Source organism: Condylura cristata, unplaced genomic scaffold (genome assembly GCF_000260355.1).
Source record: "Condylura cristata isolate star-nosed mole 26May11 unplaced genomic scaffold, ConCri1.0 scaffold00026, whole genome shotgun sequence".
NCBI classification, from domain to species: domain Eukaryota; kingdom Metazoa; phylum Chordata; class Mammalia; order Eulipotyphla; family Talpidae; genus Condylura; species Condylura cristata.
In genome coordinates this window covers 14,277,574-14,300,330 of record NW_004567127.1, presented here as the reverse complement: position 1 = coordinate 14,300,330, position 22,757 = coordinate 14,277,574, and the positions used below count along the sequence as shown (strand labels likewise).

Sequence of the window (22,757 nt, the reverse complement as noted above, 5' to 3'; positions counted from 1 at the left end):
AAAGATCTATTTTATATATTTTTTTTATGTATTTTATTTTACAAGAGGTGGGATGTAGGCCAGAGGTGTGGGGGGGTGAGAGGATTTACCAGAGTCATAATGGAGAGCAGAACAGGTAGGCTAACTGAAATACACTGCTGAGGGGGGCAGTGGGTGAGACAGGAGAGGTCTGCTGCGCCATGTGGGTCACCTCCCTGGCAGGGGATGGGACTCATGTTACAGTGGCTGCCAACAGCTTGATAGTACTGGTAATGCTGGGACTTAACCCCTCATGCCACCAGGGAGGCCCCCTACCTGTATATTTCTAGAGAGAAATATAATTAAGGATTGACACCCCCTAATGAGTTATTAATCTTAATAAACTTTCACTCCAGACTTCACAGTTCACTCAAATGGTAGTTAAACTTTCATTTCTTTTCTGGTTTCAATTCTTATTTTTTGTATGAAAAGCTGCAGGAATCCCTTTTTGAGAGAGCTTCTCTTTGAAGGAGTCTATGTAGGCGGGGCAGCATGTCCATTACAGCTGTGTGCTTTCATTCTAAGCAGAAAATCAAAAGGGTTTAAAAAAAACCAATCTGCATATCTGAATAGTATTATTAACTAGTTAAACCAATAAAAATAAAATTATCCTTTAATTTTTTATTCCATACATTTAATTCTCTAAAAAAGAGCACTATTTGAGATACATTAGAAACACCTCTAATCTGCAAACACATTTGCACCAGCTTCTATTTATAACAGTAACATAGAGCCAACCTTGTACGTTATGTTCTGGCAGTTTTCATCCACAGATGCATTCAGGATAGGAAACTGTAACAATCCCAAGGAAGCAGCCTGTTTAACAGAAAGAAAATGAGACTTTAATATTTCTAATATTTCTAAGCAATAAGAAGAGATGTAAAGACAGGAGGAAGAAAATGTTTATCACTCCCAGTGTTACCTTCAAAGCAGTGTGGAACTAGGTTAAAAGACAGTCATATAACTTCTAAATATCAAGGAGAGTTGCACAATAATTATACAGCTTAACGAAAGCACAAAGGAAAATGTTTAAATTCTAACTGATGTGCAAACCTGCATCCATGACCCTACTCCTTCATTCATGCATTTCTACTCTTCCTGTAACCTGATTCTGAGCTTAATCTATGACTTAGTCTTTGGTAAGTGAGTTAAGAACAGTTTCAAGTAACAGAGCTTAAATGCTGCAGAGCTAAAATGCTGCTTTTTCTCTTCATCCCTGCCAAGGCTCTGGGACCACGTGTAGCTAGTACACTGGTGAAATGAGCGAGAGAAGGAAGAGACCACCTTTGCTAAGGCCATTCTACACCAGCCTGCCCTGAGCCAGCCCACTAGCTGTCTGCCAATATCGGCAGATGGTCCTGTTTCCCCCGCAGACTCATGAGAAATAATAAACAGCTGTTTTCCAAACAATTAAATTTGGGGATTGCTTGTTCTATAGCAAGACACACTTGGCTACTTGGTGAGTCTTTCCTGGTTTTCCTGTATCAGACCAACAACCTGTTTCTATCATTTTTTGCCAGCTCAACTTCTGCCTACTCCTTAAATAGTGATGTGAAACGCTTATCCTTCCTTTCTGCACTTTCACACACAGGATGGGTGATCTCAATTGCCCTATCTGCAGATGAGTCTATTGTAGGATCTAGTTCCAGCCTCTTATTCATTGACATCTACAGCTCATTGTAGAGCATCCATTTGCTTGCTAGAGTATCGTTAAAAAGTGGAGATAAAGGAGACCTGTTTCTACCTTGAGTCTCAGCATCCACGGAAGGGACAAATGAGTAAAAACTTGCAATACACTGAGATTAACTACAATGGGAAACAGAAGTCATTTATCTCAAACTATGACAGCCAGAAGGGTCTTGGAAGCAGCTATACCTACACTAAATGTGGCATTTAAGACATGCATACATTTGATGAAGGAAAGAGGGGGTATTTGACTGGGGTTTTGTGTCCTACAAATATTCATAGCTTAAACTGGCTACAATAGATAAAGGACCCATGCGAGAAGAAAGCTGGAGAGCTAGGGAACAGACTCACCTTAATGTTTGTATGCCATAAGGAACTATCCTGGAGCCGGTGAGGGAAACCACTGTATGTAGGGAATACCACAATAACCTGACTTACAAAAGCTCAGTTTTGATGCAGTACAGAATAGAGCTGGTGGGAAGTCACGCTGGGGTTAGAAACGGTATGTATTTTTGAGTAAAACAGACTTGATCCTTACTTATTAGCTATACATGCTTGACAAGATTCTCAACTTCTTTGAGTCCCACTCCTTAAATGCAAAGTAAGAATAGTGGTATTTACATGACAGGGCTATTCTGAGAATTAGGAGATAGATATGCAATATGCTTGGTATGGTGTCTGGCACACAGTAGCTGTTTCATAAATGGTGGTTACTGTGTACTAGGTTGAGCTACTCAAAGTAGGATGAGGGGCTTATTCAGTTTACACCAGTCCCCAGGGTTAGTACTGGAAATGATTCCCAGAAGTATCAGTATTAGTTTGTTAAATGAAGCAAATACATGTTTCACTTTTTGTTTAAACAGGATTTTGCTGGAGTGAACCTACCAGAATTCAAGGATTTACTTAATAGGCAGAACAATCCTCACCTGGCTCAAAGATATAAGTAAGTAAGAATGTGACAGAGAAATTTCAACTTTATAAATTCCTCTGAAACAGTGTATTTATGCATTTTTCTAACTACATGGTATAGGAAGAGTATTTGTATTTGAATCCATAGTTAACACACTGCCTAGCTGCAAATCAATTTTTCTTCTTTTTTTCTTGTATCTTTCTCCATTTTGGAACCATAAATTTTATTTCTCCCCTCAGGTATAGTCCCTGTAATTCTCCCACCAGCACAGCACCCATGATCCATAACCACAGTCCCTTGTGCTCGTCCCTCCTGTTTTGACTCCCTTTCCCCTCCCCTGTTGTATGTCTCGATCTATGGTCAATTTGCAACTTTTGTCTTTTTCCTGACCCTCTGTGGAGTTTCTCTGTATTCCACATGTGATACCATCTGATACTTATCTTTTCCACTGCTGCGTAGTATTCTACTGTGTATATATTCCACATTCTCTTGATCCATTCATCTAAAACATAATTTAAATATTCTACTCAGGCCTTGTTTAAAATGATCAAAATCTCACCTTTAAAAAGAAGGGCATAAAGGAGAGTTTAATTCCACGAGCCAAAGCAATGGGTTTTAACTCTTCTCGTAGTTTAACCAGTTCAGTAACGTTTACTTCATCACAATACCCGAAGTGAGGTATCTTTAGGGCTGCAGACATCGTCTTCACCATAGCTTTGTGAAAGCCTAGAAAAAAAAAGTGGGTTCAAAAATTCTTAAATCCTTTTTTTTTTTTTTTTTAACAAACACAGAAGGATTTCATTTACTCTCAAGCTCTTGCTCTTGGAGCAGCCATCTTCATTATATAACTTGAATTTTAATGGTGAACTACTTACTCTGGTGTTAATGTAACCAAATAACCAATAAGTGCTTTCAATTCAGTGATGTATAAAGAAACTCAAAAGGATGCTAGCTGTGTATTTACCCAGGTGATTTGCGTCAGAAGCCACTCTTCTGGAAGTTACTCATTCTAAGAGTTGATAACAGAGCAGGAGCCCTTATTTTATTTTTTTAAAGATTTATTTATTTGTTCATACAGAACTGGGGTACAGGCTAGAGGCTCAGGGGCGGTGAGAGGCTTCACCAGAGAGAGAGTGGGGAGCAGAACAGGCAGACCAACGAAGTACACTGCTGAGGGGAGCAGCGGGCGGGTCAGGAGAGGTCTGCCACGCCATGTGGTCACTTCCAGGGCAGGCGGGAATCAAACTCATGCGGAAGCGGCTTTAGATTCTCAGTGCTGTGCTTTAACCCGCTGCGCCACCAGGGAAGGCCAGGAGCCCTTATTTTAAAAGCTAACTTGGAGGCACTCCTTGGTGGCACAATGGGTTAAAACACAGCATTAGGAAGCTAGGCTCAGCCATTGCAGCACGAGTTTGATCCTGGCCAGAGGGAAGACCCATGTGGCACAGCAGACCTCTCCTGACTTGCCTGCTGCTCCCCTCAGCAGTGTACTTTGTCAGTCTGCCTGTTCTGTTCCCCACTCTGTATCTGGTGAATCCTCTCATGGCCCCTGCACCTCTGGCCTGTACCCCAGTTCTGCAAGCATAAATAAATAAATCTTTAAAAAGAAAAAGCTAACTAGGGCCCTCCCTGGTAGCACAGTGGCAGCACTATGAAACTCTCCACAGTCACTGCAGCATGAGTTCAATCCCAGTGAAAGGGATGACCCACGTGGCACAGCAGACCTCTCCTGTCTCGCCTGCTGTTCCCCTGAGCAGTGTACTTTGTCAGTCTGCCTGTTCTGCTCCCCAATCTGTGTCTGGTGAATCCTCTCACCCCCTCATACCTCTGGCCTGTACCCAGTTCTTGGATGCATAAATATATATATTTTTAAAGCTAACTAAAAATGATATTTAAAATATCCTGACCAAATCTTCACACAGAACAATTATAGTGTGTACCAGTTTATATTCAGAGAAACTTGCCAACAACTCAGAAATTAACACTTTATAAACTGCCAACATGCTCAGAAATTAACACTTTATAAACTGAAAGACTCTTATATTGTCGTTTAAAAGAATTATATGCTGAACTTGAACTTTTCCTTCAGCAAGGGAGAGCTGAAAATAGTTATTATATACATGGATCTACTGACAAAGCTCCCCCCAAATTACCTATGCTGTTACTGCATTTTACTGTTATTACCTTTTACAGGTTCTGTTCTGTCTTTGCCTGTAAAAACTGGAGGTTTTGATATCGGTATAGGAATAGTCTTGTCTTTTGGTTTTGGAGGAGGCGGCATAATTTCAGCTTTTGGTGAAGGAGGTAATATAGCTCCTGTTTGCTTTTCCAAGTAGTTGAGAATATCTTCTTTAAGTATTCTGCCATCTTTTCCTGAGCCAACAACTTCACTCAGCTTAATCTAAAAAATGACACATTTTAATGCTAAAAATAAGTAAATCCATCATTAATGTTTCTAGGTGAAATTTAATGAATGATAAAAATGTTCTCTGTCCAATCAATCAATGTAGTGAAATTACATTTTCATTATCTTAACAAATGCCATAAACTAATATTTCTGCCTTTCGTAAGTATCATTTGTTACTTTTATACACAAAAGCTTGGCCACATGGTAATGGTGTGATAGCTACATGATATATAATCCATAGCCATGTATGAAAATAACATTCTTAAATTGCCAACTATTTCATCTTTCTTATATAATTCTTATTTGATATTTTCTACTTGTATAGACTATATGAAGGAAGAAAACCCAGTATGAAGAGTTAAAAATAGTAACAAATTGTAAGGCCCATGTTTCTAAGCTTAGCTACTAGTAAATATGTTACAGTTAAAATAACCATCACACAAGACCTCTCTTGTATACTTTGGTGGTGATTTGGAAAGATCAATAAAAATTAATTTTACTAAGCCCATCTGAAATGTGAACTCCCCATCCCACATTGCTTTCTAGAGCATAAATAACAAGTGTTATGATTCTACTTTCACTAGATATCCAAGATACTTTTTGGAGACATGTAATCTGGCCTTATTAATCACTTTCCATGTTTAGCTGCAAAGATAAAAGTTATCAAATTTAAGTCTACTTAACTAAAAAGACACAAACTTGAGTGATATCCTTATATGCCATGTATGTGACACGTTAACCTCTCAGTCTTAAATCTTGGTTCATTAGTATTAGTGATTCTCTAGGGTAACTTCCAAAAAAGGAAAAATTGTATCATGTCAAACATTTGATTTAAACAAATAAATTTTAAGTAGTTACAGCAACTGTAAATGCCACTGGTTTTAAATTTTTAATAAACTGAATTCATAAATATGAAAACTACAAAAAAAAGATTTATAAAAAATTCCACTATTGCCAGGAATTATACAAATATTCCAGCTATATGCACCTTTAAGAGGTACTAAAGTCAAGTCACATATTCCTATAGGTCGCTGTTATGCTTTTCTTTTGCTGAGTTTACAAACTGAAGATCTGAGGCACTTCCACAGGTACCTTTTTTTCAACAGCACGTGCTCACTTTGTGACTATCACATCTTGATAATTCTGGCTAAACTCAAACTTTTTCATTCTTATGATGCCTGTTACAGTGACCTGTGATCTGTGCTCTTTGAGTTTACTATTGCAACTGTCTTGGAAGTAAATGAGGATATGGTGGAATTAGCAAGAGAAAAATTAGACCGGGAATCTGAGATGTGACTGAAATGTTGTAATGTAATGCTAAAGTAGGAATGCTTCTTATGGGTGAAGGAAGGTGGAATCTTTGAGTTGGAGTCTACTCCTGGTGAAGAGGCATAAGCATTGTTGAAATGACAACAAAGGATTTAGATTATATAAACTGAACTGATAAAGCAGCAGTGAGTGGGGAGGGGGAGTTTCAGAGGACTGACTTCAATTTTGAAAAAAGCAGTTCAGAAGTGCTACCAAACTGTCATTGCATGCTACAAGAAATCTTTCTTGAAAGGAAGAGACAATCGAGGTGACAGATGTTATTATTGTCTTATTTTAAGAAAATATCAGAGTCACCCAACTTTTAGCAACCATCACCCTGATCAGACAGCTGCCATCATCAGAGGCAAGACCCTCCATCAGCAAAAAAGATTACCAGGTGGGAAGGGTCAGATGATGGCTAGTATTTTTTAGCATTTGTAGCAATTTTTATGTAAGTAAGATATGTACATTGTTTTGAACAGCTATATACACTTAATAGACGAAAGTATATACCTTTTATATGCACTAGGAAGCTAATTTATGTGACTCATTCTATAGTGATACTTTATTGGGGTGTTCTGTAACCAAATACAGTATCTCTGTGAGTTTATATGTAACTAAGGAAAAAAAATTGGCAAAATGTTTTAGAATCAAAGTAATACACAAATCATTATTTTGCTTGATGCTCTTAATGTGGTATTCCATATTTTACTTTCTATTATGCTAAACTATCTTTACAGCTGAACCTATTTAATGGCTAATATAATGTCAACTAAGGGCTTATAACAATTTACTGAAGCACTTCCCTAATTTTGAATACATATGTGCCTTCTAATTTTGTTTATATAAAACACTTAAAGAATATAAAGTAGACAGTTCCTTTGAGATAGTTCTCTAGAGGAAGGTTAACTTCCCAAAAGGAAGGCTAAAGGGATATGAACATATCTCCAAAATAAAAACCTTTACTTTCTGCCAGTTCAACTTAACTGTTTCTTTCAAAAGCAAACATACAAAAATCCTGCATTGTGGAACACAGTAGAACAAACTCAGGCTTTGGAACCAGAAAGACTTATTTTCAATCCTCAGTCTACTACTTACTTGATTTTAGGCCAACTTAATCAACCTTTCTGCCCTTTCTCATCTGTAAAATTGGCATAATCCAAATCAGCTTGCAGAGTTGCTGTGGATTAAAGATAATGTATGTATAGTTTCTCAAATAAGTAAGTGCTTAAGTAATGGAGGCAATAGAGGCACTGTATAAAGCTAAAAGCACTGGTTTTAAAGTTACAAAACTCTCTTAAGAATCCTGCTTCTACCACTGCCTCAGGTGAGTGATCTTAGACCAGTTATTCCACCCATCTTGGAGTATTCCCCATATCATAGATTTGTGAAGATTAAATAATAGTATGTAAACAAGAGAATTCTTGCCTGGACCATTATGCACATTACCATCCTATCAGTCAATAACTGGCTGAAAGAGGGAATAGAGACTAGGCTCTCTGCATCAATTTAGTACAATTCTGTAGTTCCTCCCAAGTCCCTGAGATAAGGCCAGATTCTCGAGACCACGCCCTGGCCTTCATTTCCCTTCTCTGCCGGGAACATCACTCGGGCCCCAGTAAGCATGCACTCTCTCATCCGTCAATCCACTCAATCACATGTCCCCAAATCCTTGTCTCCAGCTGTTGTTTCCCAAGTATCTGATTCTGACTGACTAGTGTTTTTACAGGCATTCAATAAATCGTAGCTCTGGCTGTTACTGGGCTCAAAGGACAAATAAAACCACATTTCTTAATTAACATAGTAAGTTCATAGTTTCCTTCTCATTTCAAGAGTACTTTTGTGTATTATCTTTCAGTAATAGACATTCTCATATTTAACCCCCACTGGAATCATCTCACTATGGGATAGCTAATTTTTTATAGGTACAAATGTGCATTTTCAGTGCCACCTCACACGTTAAATAGTAAGAAGCCTTACATTGTTTTCCATGGCGAGGCGGCGGACTGCAGGAGTCGCCAGCGTTTTGTGGCCCTTGATCTCTTGGTGCGTGTGCTCGTCATGGGACACAGCGGGGGTCTCAACAACATCTTCTTCTGAATCTGGTAACGAAATAAAATTTTACTCTTTAATTGAAAACATAAAAGAGAGTCTTATTATATGTCAATAAATTCAACTTACAAGTTCATAGCAAAAAAATAGACAACTTCAGAAAGAGAAAAGTGTGTGTGGATGTATGTGTGTTAGTTTATGATTATTACCTGGTGTTTGGTTCAAGTTAAAAATTAGTTTCACTTTTAAAAACTGAGAGCTGTATTTTAAACATTTTCCTCATGAATTTCTCATCTAAATTAGTAGCATGAAGTAAGAATCAAATGTGAATTAGATGGACCATATGAAACCTGTGGCAATCTTAAACACTTTCCTAAGATCGTACAGCATTACATTGTTTTTCTTTATTTTAAGTACGGCTTAGAAGTGCCATGGAAGATTATATTTTCGTGGCTAACATTAATTCAGTGGTTCTGTCTCTAACTCTAGAGTACAATAGGTGTTCATATCCCATCATTCATTATAAGGATGAGACAAAAATTGATTCCTGGCCAGAATCACTGACTGTGGTCTGCATGTTCCCTCACGTCTGGTAACTGAGTTAACCTCCCAGTTACCAAAGCTATGCACTTTGGAGTCACAGGTGTGTCTCAAATGTCCTAATGTGAGTGACTCTGCTGAGGGGCATCAGTGCACAGCTGGTTCCTGCCTTGCACCCTGAGCTGCCAAAATAGACGCTGACAACTTGCAACATTAAACTGGTGGTTGGGAAGGCCCCAGCACATCCCTAGCACATGCTGAGGTATCCGTCTGGAGCAGGTTTGCAAGGCACGATGCTGCTGCTGGGTGAGCAGCCCTCTTGCTATTTATTTCACTATAATGAGCAAGCATGACTGATGATGTGACAATGGCAGGAAAAACAGGGCCCAGGGGAGACAAAGGGTATTCATCTTATGAGGAACAGGGCTTCAAAGGGGTCAAAGGGCAATCAGTTTTATGGGGAGCATGAGAGGGTGTGTCAGTAAGTATCCAGGGAGGTCTTCCTGTGCAGGTGCCTGCTGTAATTTCTGAGCTACTCCCAGGCTATCTTGGACACAATCAGTCAATGGCTGCCTAGGCGTCCCTGGCCACCTGCTGAGGTGGGCCACTGTCTCAGGGCCGTCATGTGTGGTGCCTCAGCCAACTGTCACATACACATGGGTGCACAGAGAGACCACACAGAGGCCCTAAGTGGAAAAGAGGCCACAAAACCGGAATAGGTGATCAAAAAATGAGTGAATGAAAATACAATACTATTAAAATATTAAACTTAAAAGTTGATGTTTTGTGACCAGTAATATGCTGTAGGAACTTAATTCTTGTTTATATCTATTAGCCTATGATAAAACTGGCTTCATTACCCATCATTTCTCTTAAAGTCAATTTCCAAAAACCTTGACATTGAGAATTTACTGATCTCAGGTTATTAACATGTCATATTGCTAATCAAGAAAAATGTTGAGAACATTTGTCAAAATCTGCTAAGAAGCCAATACTTTGTAGCCAAATCCCTGTAAGAATTAGTAAATTGGAGACAAACCTCTGAAAATCAATAGGCAACTGAGTTTGCTCTTAACATTCAATTCTAAGCAGATAAAACTGTCCACGGAAAGACAGTTTCTTTGTCCCTCCTCTTTAGCCCATGAACTTGCTCAGCGGTGCACTCTTATATTTTATGTGACGGGTTCCAGAATATGTCATCCCCAAATATGTCACTTAGATTGGAAATAGTGGTAAGCACCACACCCAAATTTTAGTATGAATTATCGTAACAATCATCTCCTAAGGTGCCACTGATCTCTCCTGAAAACCATATTATTCTCCCCTAAGAGACCTACAGAATCCCTCACTTTTTCCTATGATGACGGTACTTAAATCTAATTCCATTTTTTTGAGTGTTTCCCATGTATACATGATGTTAAACATATCGATAAATGCACTTTTATTAAGCTGTCTCAGTATAGGGTCTCAAGTAAGAAACTCAGAGGGTAGAAGGAAGATCCTATTTTCTCTCCCATGACTGTCTCCTGTCCCAACACTATACTATATATACAATATTTTGATTTAACATTATTTTCAACTATGTAAGATAGATCTTATTAAGCCCACTTTTTCTAAATTTTAAAAAGTGAGGTTTGAGAGATGATGGGATTGACCCAAGAGCTAGGAATCAGTCCGAGGGCTGACTTTGTGCAGTTTCCATCAGTTAACTGTCCTAGTATATTTTCCTTCTGGTCAAATTAGCTAGAACATAACTTCTATAATTTAAGATTTGACTTGACTATCAGAATCCCTGTGTTACCTGTAACTGTTAAAGTCATTAGAAAAACTAATAAACATAGGAACTAAGACCCAAAGGGAAATCAGGGCGATTCAATTGTAGGGACTCCAAATACTAACCTGATTAATGCAATCTGCTGAAATAGGAGAAATGTAAGTGCCCAAATATACCATATATAGCAATTATTTATTTCCTAAAGTAAATTACTGCTATTTACCTTTCTAGAAAATACTACTGAAGATCAATTATAAGCTGTAATATTCCATATTACAATGCAAAAAGCATGAAAATCCCACCATTAGGAAAGAGTTATAAAATTTGAATTTAGTCTTCACTCCAACCCTCTTAGTCATCTCCACATCAGTAAGATGAAGAAATCTGCTGTTGCACTTATAAAATGTTACCATCAAAAAGAAAATATGTATAAAAGTGCCTTGTGCGGAGAATATTTTAATTCTTAAGAGCTTTCTTCCAACTACATGACTAATGCAAACAGTGTGTGACTTCATGCAAGTAAGTTTGTTTTACCACCAATATTCACATCCACATTACTCTTAAAAAGCAGTAATAATTGGCAATATACCAAAATGGTATATATTCTGGAGAGACTGCTGGCTTAGGGCTGCACCCCAAAACTATGTACCTCTAGCCCCCAAGATCAAAGCTATTTCCTAGAATTAACTTGATTATGTCACAATAATATGAGGAACTCAGGTAGGAAGCTAGTCACTGACTAGCCACTGATTGACTTTCCTCCATCATATTCTCATATTGAGTCCCCTCTTGTCAGAACATATACTGCATACAGATTCTTACATATAGAAATCAGCAAGATTTCTTCATCTCTTTATTTTTTTTAAAGATTTCTTTATTTATGCATGGGGTAAGGGCCAAGGGTGTAGGGACAGTGAAAGAATTCACTAGAGACAAAGTGGAGAGCAGAATTGGCAGAGGGGTGAAGTACACTGCTGAGGGGAGCAGCGGGCGGGCCAGGAGAGGTCTGCAGCGCCATGTGGATCTCCTCCAGGATGGGTGATTGAACTCGCACTGAAACAGCTGCCACCAGCTTGCAGTGCTACATCCTAACTCATCAAGCCACCAGAGAGGGCCCGATTTCTCCACTGATGTGGAGATGACTAAGAGGGCTGTAGTGAACACTAAATTCAAATTTTATAACTCTTCCTTAGTGGTGGTTTTCATTGTTTTAGCACTGTAATATATGGGATTTTACCTCATATAAATGACCTTCAGTAGTGTTTCCATGGTTGTTCCTTCTTCTGAATGCTAGTCGCTCCACTTTTCATCCTGACTTTCCTTTTTTCTATTTCTCTTAAAAAAAATTTGGCTTTCATAACTACCATCAACAAGAGTGTGTTTCTTTGCCTTGGTTTTGTTGCTGTTGTTGCTGTTGTACCAAAGGCAACCCATGATGATAGATTTGATCTTTGCATACTCCAGTTTACATTATTAGTTACCACTGTTTACGGCCTGGACTGTTCATTCCCCAGCTTATTTGAGCAGTAAGGTTTCCAGAAAATAGGCCTCCCTGTAAGTGGAGTATTACTATACATGTTGTCAACATGGAAATGACTCAAAAGATAATCATGTGTCACAGAGAGCTTTTCTGGTTTTCTATTTCAACTTGTAAGCCCCGTTTTAAAAATAAACATTTCTTTTAATTGGTACCAGTGACATTACGACAGCAGTAATCAATCTGGAAAACAGATGAATACGTTTACAATACCTTTTAAAGCTTCCGTTTCTATGTCTACTAATGGCTTCCCCACATAGGCAATATCATCTAGATTGTAATACAGCTTTTTAATGACTCCATCATAACGACTAGTGATAGTAACAGAAGCTTTGTCACTTTGAACTTCACAGATGCTATCAAACTGAGACACTGTGTCTCCTTCTTTTACATACCTGAAAGAAAAAGACACAAAACATTTCCATGAACAATCACAAAAATAATCCTGACACTGTAAATGCCACACTGAGTTAGGTTAGTGTCATCTACCCAGCATAGTTCCAGATGATGCACCAAAGGAGGTTCCCGAAAAGTCTATATAATTAGTTCCAGGGTCTCTCTGTTATCTCACCAAGAAATATTAAGCATTTAATTAAACTTTCAGGTTTTCTGCTTCATACCTATTTCATGGAAGGAGTTCAAAAACATGTTTTAAAAGTGCTACTTCCTTTTATTTTTTTTTTTTCTAAAGATTTATTTATTTGTACATACAGAACTGGGGTATAGGCCAGAGGCTCAGGGGCAGTGAGAGGCTTCACCAGAGAAAGAGTGGGGAGCAGAACAGGCAGATTGATGAAGTACACTGCTGAGGCGAGCAGCGGGCAGGTCAGGAGAGGTCTGCCGTGCCATGTGGTCACCTCCAGGGCAGGCGGGAATCGAACTCATGCAGAAGTGGCTTTAGCTTCTTAATGCTGTGCTTTAACCCGCTGCGCCACCAGGGAGGGCCCTTTTATTGTTTTATATAAATCTTTCTTAGTCTTTAAAAGGATGCCTATTATTTATAAAACTTAGTCAAAAAAAATTCCCCCCAATGCACTTCCTTTGTAATTGATGAATTTTGGTTTGGTTTTCTTATTCTGTCTAGATAGAATTATTTTATCCTCCCTCCTGCATATCAGTCTTTTTATTACCTTAATTATTGAAGTAGAACATACAAGACTCTTCTAAATATTTTCAGGAAAATGAACAGAACAAAGATCAAATCAAAATACTATATAAAATTTTGATCTAATACCATTAGATAATGATGTAGTCAACACATTTTTTACTTATTACCATTAATACATTAAGATAATTGTTCGGTCATTCTTATTCCTTGTCTTCCAGTCTTAGCCAGTTCTCGTTCATAATAAAACATTATTCATGACATAAAAACTAGGATTAAAAACATACACAGATGTTCACTTCTAGAATGGCAGAGTAAAGACCTCCAGAATTCTGCTTCTTTATAAAAGCAACAAATACAATAACAAAAGTTACTGAAAATTAACTTTTTCAGAATTCTGGAAATTATAAAAAGGCTTGTAATAGCCATGAAGTACGAATCAAGAAAAGTGGCTGAACCTATTTACAATTAATTAATTAGCTAATTAATTAATAATTAAAATAATTTTATTCTGCCCTTCTTTCTCCAGATCAATATTAGCATTAGTTGAAAATAAACAAACTTACAGTAACAGGACCTGGCAGAACAAGTATGTAGCTCTATTTCCAAGAAAACTGTCACTATTTGACTTGTCTAGAAGTTGCCTGAAAAACCCTTTCACAGGGCTTGTCATTGTTTGATTTGAGTCAGAGCTCCCTCAGGGTATCTGCTGAAAATAATCCATAGCAATGTTTCACAATCACTGCTGGCTGAGGCCACGATAAAACCTGAGGCACACAAAAGGCTGGCCAAACATCTTGAAGGATTTGGGGGATAAGAGGTCCATATATCTCAACACAGAATTACATACTCATCACAATTTCCAATTTTCAACAAAATATTCTAATACCTGCAAAGAAGTAGAGAAGTTTGGTCCATGCATAGGGGAAACAGTCATCAAAAGCAGCCATCTCTGAAGATGCCTGGATGTTGCATTTATTAGACATAGACTTACCAGTATAATCAAGTGAACAAAATAAAGGTTCAAAGAGCTAAAGGATTATCATGCCTGAAGAATTAGAGGGAAATAGGGAAAAATGATACCTTACAAATAGAGAATATCAACATATAGAGGTAGAGTAATTATAGAAATAATGGTCAAAAACTTTATAAATTCGATTGAAGAACATTAATGTTCACATGCAAGAAACTCAACAAACTTCACATAGAAGAAAGCCTAGAGACGCACCCAGATCAGAAACATAATCAAATGACTAAAAGACAGAGAATCTTGAAATTACCTAGAGAAAAACACAGGATCACAGCAATTGAACATCATTTAGAGGTTATCTTTTTTGACTGAAGTAGGGGTTGGGCAGTGAAAGGAGTTTGTAAAAAGAAAAAAACTCCATAATAAATGATAAAGAATAAGATGTCATGATGTATGATGAACAGTGTCACCAGCACATCAGCGACAACAGCTTGACCTTAATGCTTTTAAGAAAAGCATTGTATATATTACAAAAAGAAGTTTCTTGATATAGATTCCAACCATTTTTTACTGAAATTATTTTTTATATCTACTAAAAAGTTTTCAGAATAACTTACCATTCTTTAACAGTTACTTCTCTAATCCCTTCTCCAATGTCTGAGAGTTTGAATTGAACAACCTGTCCCTGTAGAGCTTCAAAGACAAGTGAAAAGTACAGCCATTAAATATGTAACATATTGTGAATAGATACTTTTACAACTAACATTAGAAAACATTCTCGGAGGCAAACATTATTGCATTTTACAAAAAAGTGTTTTATAATTTTTTAAATTATAACCATCAAATATTTAATCAATTATTCAGTGCCAAAGACTTACTGACACTGTCAACATACAAAATAATATTCCTTGACGTGGGTATAGAAGGTCCTTCTCACAAAAGAGATTGTGAAACAACAGTAATGAACAGAAAAAAGAACAATTGGTGTTAAGTATCAAAAACCTTTTTTAAAATGTCAAATTGCTCAAGCAATTCTAGTTTTAAGACCATTTTCCCTGAGAAAATAGAGAAGTACTGAAAGATTTGTGCTCTATAATATTTGTTATACAATCATAATTGCAGAACTGGAAATCAATCAAAAATGATAAATACATGACAGCTCTACACAAAGCAGTATTATGCAAGGAACAGCATGCGCAAGAACATGGGTATAAGATAGTGTATAGCATGGTTAGGGAATGACAAACAGGTATATATAGCTAAAGACAAGATATGTGGCAATAAATCAGCCCATATTTAAAAAGCTTTTGTGTGCCACACTGAGTAAGGTGTTTGGAATTTATCACAGATCAGGAGCCAGAGATAAAGAAATATGGCCACAAATATTCTATGGCTGTCCCCTTAAGTGACAGAGATTATTTCACCACTTAAATCTGTGTTGGCCTGCTAGTTACTTTGACCCATAGGATACAACATAACTGTAATTGTACAAGTTCTAGAACCTAGGCCCCTGAGGATCTTGTAGTTTCTTCCTTCTTCCTCTTGAAATGCTGCCTTGAGATTTCCAGATCCCCTAAAGTTGATCTACTCTAGTAAAAGATGAGAGTGGTCATGTGAGACACCCAGTCCAATACCGGCACCAGGGATTCTCCCTGGTGGTGCAGGGGTTAGTCTCAGCACTATCATGCTATGTCCAGGCACTGCGGTATAAGTTTGATCCCTAGCCAGGGAGCTGACTCACGTGGCACAGCAGACCTCTCCCCTCAGCAGTGTATTTCAGGAGATCTGCCTATTCTGCTCCCCACTCTGTGTCTGGTGAATTCTCTCACCTTCCATACCTCTGGTCTGTATCCCAGTTCTTGTATGCATAAATAAATAAAAAATAAATCTTAAAAAAAAAAAAAAACCCAGCACCAATTGTCAGAAGAGTGAGACCATTTTGGACCTTTAAGACCAGACCATCCTCTAGGCAAACACAGTCCCACTACTGAGCCCAGGCAAGACCAGCAGAGAATGTACCCAACCAACTCCCAGAATCCTGAGAAACTCTAAGTCATCTCTGCTTTAAGCCACTAAGTTGTAACAAGTGTTATTCAGCAATAATTAACTGATAGGGAATCCCATCTACAATGTCCTATCTGTAAGTTTAGATCTATAATTAGAAAGGGTCCCGCAGGAATGAGGTAGATGGGGTTGAAAGATGGATGGGAGAAAAGTTGAGAGACCACTACAGGTATGTATATTTTTCAAAGATGTCTAAAAAGAAGACAGATTTAAAAAATAGATAAGATGGAAAATGAATAGATCTTGGTAATCTGTTGCGAGGTTTCTCCAGGTTTCTAACGATACTGAGTTAGGAATGTAAGAAGAGGATACACCCCAAGCGCTAGCGCTGTGCACTAGGAGGTGTTCAGTATTTGTGTTGAATGAATTTGTCACAACACAGTGAGCGACATCAAGATGATTATTCTCACTTTTCAATAATGACCCGGAGAAATTAAGTAACTTGCTTAAAAGTTACAGTTAGTAATTGGTAGGCCAAGAGCCCAAAGTTCATTGGTATTTAAGAGACTATCATAGGAGGTTGGAGTTTCTGCTTAAATGATCTCTATTTTCTCTGAGAAAAGATCAACTTTTGAAAACAGAAATCTTAACAAAACTGTCAAAATCTGGACAAACTGACCATTTTTTTTTTACTTTGAAAGTTTTCAATTATTAAAAAGAAAAAATACTGAGGAAGATACAAGACATAATTTTATTTTTTGAGATCCTACTTACCAGCAGTTGTTTTCAGGAACTGATGTGGATGACTATACTTGAATGAAGGATAACCAAAGAAACACACATATTTTGGCTTCAAAACATGAGCATTACTACACGTTTGAAAGTAACGAATACAAATCTAGAGATGAGAAAAAAAAATTTATAAATGATCTAACGCCTATTCTCTGTTAAATATATAAGAATTTCAAATCTATCCTAAACGTATAAAAATTATCACAATGTAAAAACACTTGAAATTATCTAGCTCCCAACCAGACAATGACAAATGTATTAAAGACCAGTTATTTCTCAGGCATTTCTGTTCGACAAAATCAAGGACCGAGAACCCTAGCACATTCTGTGGTTATTTAGTACGACTGCAATCCTAGAGTTAAGATTTATTCATATGCTTATGATCTGTGCCTAAAATTCCTTGTGAAAGTAAACACATCAGCTTGTCTGTGTACTGGAGTCATTAAAAGCTTCCTGAAATAGGAGGATAATGGACCAGGCAAGAAAATAATAAGAATAATGAACAGTCATATACCAGAGACATTTTGTGGGGGTGTAGTGGGAAATGGGATCAAAAAAGGGGGGGTGAGGGAGTGCATGGGACAATGTGATGGCACATGGGTGATTTGGTGATGGGAAACCCACAGGGATTACAATTTAGATGGAAAAACAATTACAAAATGATGTAAAAATAAACTATTATATTAAAAATAAATAAATATAGCAATTCATAAAAAAAAAGCTTCCTGAAATAAATCTACCGAAGAATTGAAAAATGACTGTTAGCATGTAAAGACACTAAAAAAGTGTCATATTGTACTTGAAACATTTTCGTACTCTATAGATGACTCTATATTAATTTTATATGACAGCTTAATATAAAATCATATGGTATGGGAATAAATATGCCTGCATGCATTCACTTAATATATCACAATCTAATCTACTTTGAAAGTTAACATCTTAATGTTTTTAATACTCGATTAACCATATCATACTTTTAAACATATGCTACATGATTTTCTGACTTTAACATATATGAGAATACTGGTTTGTATCTGAAATTTTTTCATTAGAAGTATTACTTTTACTTAAGGACATTACTCTATCATCAATTATGTTATCTTTTAGTAGTGGTGAACTCTTAAAATTTTAAAGATATATTGTAATATTGTTATATATTATAGTCATGTTGTAACATATAAACAAAACATGAGTAATCTTAAATCAGGCGTCTTAATTTTACTTCAGGAAATCATCCTAGAGCAACTAATCCTTACAGTATCTACATTTTATTCTGATTAATATTAACATTCAGGAAGCATAAAGCCTATCTAAAATAGACAGCTTACAGGTTAGAAGACAGTGAAAGAATTCTCTTTCTAACACCTCATTTTCCTTGTCCTTTCTTTCTCCTTCATCCCTCACAATCCTGGTCATGGTCAACAGCAGAATCAGAGTAAATCAACCTCTGCTCTATTATAAAATTTAGGTAGGAACAATAAATGGAAGTTTTGAATTATATAGTCACCTTAATTTAAGTAAGACAGTTCATAATTTAAAACTGAAAGAAAATTAAACTGCTCGAAGGTTCCACTTCAACAGCACAACTTTTTTTTTTTTAAAGATTTATTTATTTATTCATATAGAACTGGGGTACAGGCCAGAGATGCGGAGGGTGAGAGGATTCACCAGAGACAGCGCGAGGTACAGAACAGGCAGATCGACAAAGTACACTGCTGAAGGGAGCAGCGGGCGGGTCAGGAGAGGTCTGCCTCGCCAAGTGGCGCTCCTCCTGGGCAGGTGGGAATCGAACTCATGCGGAAGTGGCTTTAGCTTCTCAGTGCTGTGCTTTAACCCACTGCGCCACCAGGGAGGGCCCAACAGCACAACTTTTATTGAGGAACTATTAATGGGTCAAGGAAGGCAGAAAGTATCAAACTTAGCATTTATCAAGTCTAGTATATGCTAAGATCTTTATAAAGACTTTACAAGCATTACCTTCTTGTCTCATAAATGCCAGCTAAAACAGGCCCATTAGTCCTTTTTAATTATATGAGAAGCTAAGGAAGTAATTTGCCCAAGGTCACATAGCAAATGAATGGCAAAACTCAGCACTGAAGCCAAGTAAACTTGACTCCAAAGCCCAGGTTTGTTCTATCATATCACATTGCTACAAGTCAAAAAAATAACCCAGTTTTCAAGGACTGCATAACTACACTGAGATAAACACACACTCTCTCATAAGTGAAATATATGCTCTAATTTTTTGTGATAAGAACAGAATACAGGTGTTAGGTTTTTGTTTTTTTTTTTTTTCATTTAAGGTTGTCTTGACCTAGGAATGCTTCTTGAAGGAAGATTAGAGCTGGGCAATGACTAACAGATATAAATCATTAAAAGTGCAGAAACACCATAAACACAGGAACTGCAACAAGAAATTGATTTGTATGCCTGCTGGAGCAGTGAGTAGCTTGCTATGTCTTCATCAAATGTATAAAAGTCAACAGTAGAAAGACCTCAAGGACCAAACCAAAACTTGAGATACAAACCAATATCCTCAGATATGTGAAAGTTAAGAAACTGCTGGTCAAAGAAGTTTGAGCTTATAATTAGGAGCTACTGAAGAAAAAGGATAAAGAAATTAATTTAGTTGCAGCTTATTAATTAGATTACAACAAGCAAAACCTGAAAAGCAGAAATTAAGGAACCATAATAGTATTTGAAGCAGAAAATGACTCCTGACTGGGGTGACTTACAGCAGCAAAAGAAAAGCAAAACAACATCAGGATAACAAGCACTATGTGATCAATAGCGATTAAATGAAAAGCAAAAAAAGGCTAAAAAATATTAGTGAACCTGCTGGGTGGATGGGTTAAAAAGGTAAACAGAAAGAAGAGGGAAAAAAATGTTTCAAGTGGAGGAAAAAAACAGAACACACAAAAAATAGGAGAGGCAAAGGTTTAACATAGTAAAGAGATAAATAAAATTATTCAGCTCGGTAGTACACATGCCTAAAGAGAGGGATCAGGGGGGCTCGAGGCCTGGAAGTGAAATAAGATACAGGAGCTAGTTCTTGAATTCAAGTTGCTGACACTTTACTACAAAAGATAGGCAAAACAGTACACTTTAATGTGCTATGGTAAACGAAGAATCGAGGCACATAAATGATGCCCTAAGTGTATAAAACAAACATACAAGGCCTTCTTAATGTATTATAGAAAACAGAAGTTCTTGTTGCTTACAAATTTCTATAACATTAAAAATATATATATTTTAAAATAATATAATAGTTTATTTTTACATCATTTTGTGCATTTTTTCATCTCAGTTGTAATCCCTGTGGGCTTCCCATCACCAGATCACCCATGTGACATCACCATAGTCCAGTGTATTTCCTTCCCCCATCCTGTTTTTGATCCCATTCCCCACTCCACCCCCGTAAAATGTCTCTGGTATATAGCTGTTCATTATTATTATTATTTTCTCACTTGGTCCATTATACTCCTGCTATGAGTGAAACCATCCGGTATTTTTCCAAAAAGAATCATTTCTCCTGAGTCATTCAACAAGTGTTTACTGAGTAGCTACCGTTTGCCAGGTATTTAGGATTAGAGAATAGACACCCATCCCTCCTTAATGCAATGTGGAGACCATACTGTGCAAGCATGCAGGTGATTATCAGTGTAGTGAGGGAAACAGAATGTGATGGAACTCAAAGGAGGGGACCTGCCTGAAGAGAACAAACTTGAAGTAAGACATAGGGATGTGTAGGAGTAAGCCAGGGGGTGAGTAGGAGTGCCCCAGATAAGGCCATAAGGGCCTAATGCAAGAGTCTCCCAACAGAGGAAATACATGTGCAAAGGTCTGGTGTCAAGAGAATACAGTCTGTGTTCAATTAACTAAACTGCTGAAAAGATCTAGTGTAATTTAGTGTTAGGTAAAGGTGAAAAATTGTTGAAGTGGGGGTTAGAATGGAGGTTTTATCAAGAAATGAAGTTAGATTTGAAAGACCCAGATTATAAATTTCCTCATAGTCAGGTGAATTTTGGATATTTTGCTGAGGGAAGTTTTAAGCAAGGAAATGGCATTCTCAAATTTGTCTTCTTTTTTTAAGATCATGCTGGCTACACTATGGAAAATAAAACTAGGACATAATTAGAGAAATACCAGGATACCTGCAGTTGGAGAGAATGACTAACTTTTTGGAGAAATTCATAGGCTAGAATCAAAAGAAAAAGCAGTTAAGAGTTTAGTTCTAGAGCCTAGAAAAACCAGTTAAGAGTTTAGTTCTAGAGCCTAGAGTCTCATATAACTTTGAGGGATTATGGCAGACACTGAAATGGCAAAAGCTTCCTTGTGAAAAGCAGTGGCCCTATAATGAAGTCCTAGTCTGTGACTTTTGGCTGAAACCACTCTATACTCCTTCCTGCCTTGGCCATGAAGCTGTAGCAGCCCACTTAAAACCATAAGGGAAAGACCAAATGAACCCACAGCACTGAAAATAAGACAATGATCAATGCTAGCTTTCATCTAAAACTTTGGGATGTTTTGTATGCAGATATTTAATTTCCAATTGGTTGTCTGGGGCTTCATTTACTTGTGTCTGAAAAATACCTTCAGGCAAATGGATATGGACATGCCAACAAGAGACCCCTCAGGAAGACTGGCAAACTTCAAAATTCCTTATCAGATGGCCACTAAATTATGAAAGAAGTAAATGAGAGAACCTAAGAAGTGCAGAGGGCCAAAGTCATTGTCAGTGACACTCAGCCCTCAGCTCCTTGGAGGAGATTGGGATTGAGTAGGCAAAGATGTAGGAAGACTATGGAGAAGATGGTGTCAGTAGCAGAATTCGGAGAGTCCAGAGAAGGGAGGCCAGTTAATGACAGGGTATCCTCTGGGAACCCTCCGTCACCTCCAAGACCCCTCTATGTGTTCTGTTAGCTCCATGCACTTGTGCAATCATGGCACTTCTTAGGCAAGCAGTACTGTAACTGTGTGTTTAATTTCTGTCTCTGCCTGTCCTTCATGACGTTATGCTTAATCGCTTAAGGTATACAAGACGGTGTCTGATTAATAGCTGTATTCCCAGTGCCTAGTACAGCACCTGGCACATAGCACTCTTCTTGAGAGGGTTAGTAAAATCAGTGGTCAACCCTTGTAGAAAGGATCGAAGGAATCGGGGACCCAGGACGAAAATGTCATGCAAGTGGCACAAAACATGAGTCCTGAGAGACAAAGTGTTTGGCGCCGAAAGACTACGTGAAAGGGGGCAAACTGCATGGGACGTGGTGGTTCTGCTTATAAAAAGGCTGGAAAGATTATTTGGTGCAGACAGTAAAGGCATCGACCTAACAGTGACACTCAATCCTCAGCTCCTCGGAGGCAAGGACTTGTGGTGCTACGGTCTGCTCATCTGGTCTCTTCCTCCACACAGTAAGTTTCCCGAGGGCAGGGGTCGTACAATCAATATCTGGCACACACGGGTGCTCAAGGTGCCAATGGATGTCTAAGCACCTGTGGCAAAGACGGTGCTCCCTGAACAGCTAAAAAGAACTAGGAGTGCAGCTGCAACGGGACGGCGTCCCAATGTCGGCAGGAACGGACTCAGGTAAGGGGAGGCAGTGGGTTTCCACACCCGTCAGCTGACCAACCTCTCTGCCCTTCGGCAG

At 37.9% G+C, this 22,757-nt stretch overlaps 1 protein-coding gene across 2 annotated transcripts in view; it reads right to left on the bottom strand.

The window, feature by feature from the left end:
• Positions 1–22,757, bottom strand: part of DBT (dihydrolipoamide branched chain transacylase E2) — a 32,837-nt gene that overhangs the window by 6,106 nt on the left and 3,974 nt on the right. For both annotated transcript variants that reach the window (XM_012730153.1, XM_004689738.2), the window contains exons 2-8: positions 17,086–17,209; positions 14,925–15,000; positions 12,446–12,627; positions 8,310–8,431; positions 4,799–5,015; positions 3,174–3,340; positions 757–834 (exon numbers count right to left, since the gene is read on the bottom strand). In XM_012730153.1, coding sequence (XP_012585607.1) covers positions 757–834; positions 3,174–3,340; positions 4,799–5,015; positions 8,310–8,321 — 474 coding nt within the window. In that variant the 5' untranslated portion in view covers positions 8,322–8,431; positions 12,446–12,627; positions 14,925–15,000; positions 17,086–17,209. The remainder of the gene's footprint in view (positions 1–756; positions 835–3,173; positions 3,341–4,798; positions 5,016–8,309; positions 8,432–12,445; positions 12,628–14,924; positions 15,001–17,085; positions 17,210–22,757) is intronic.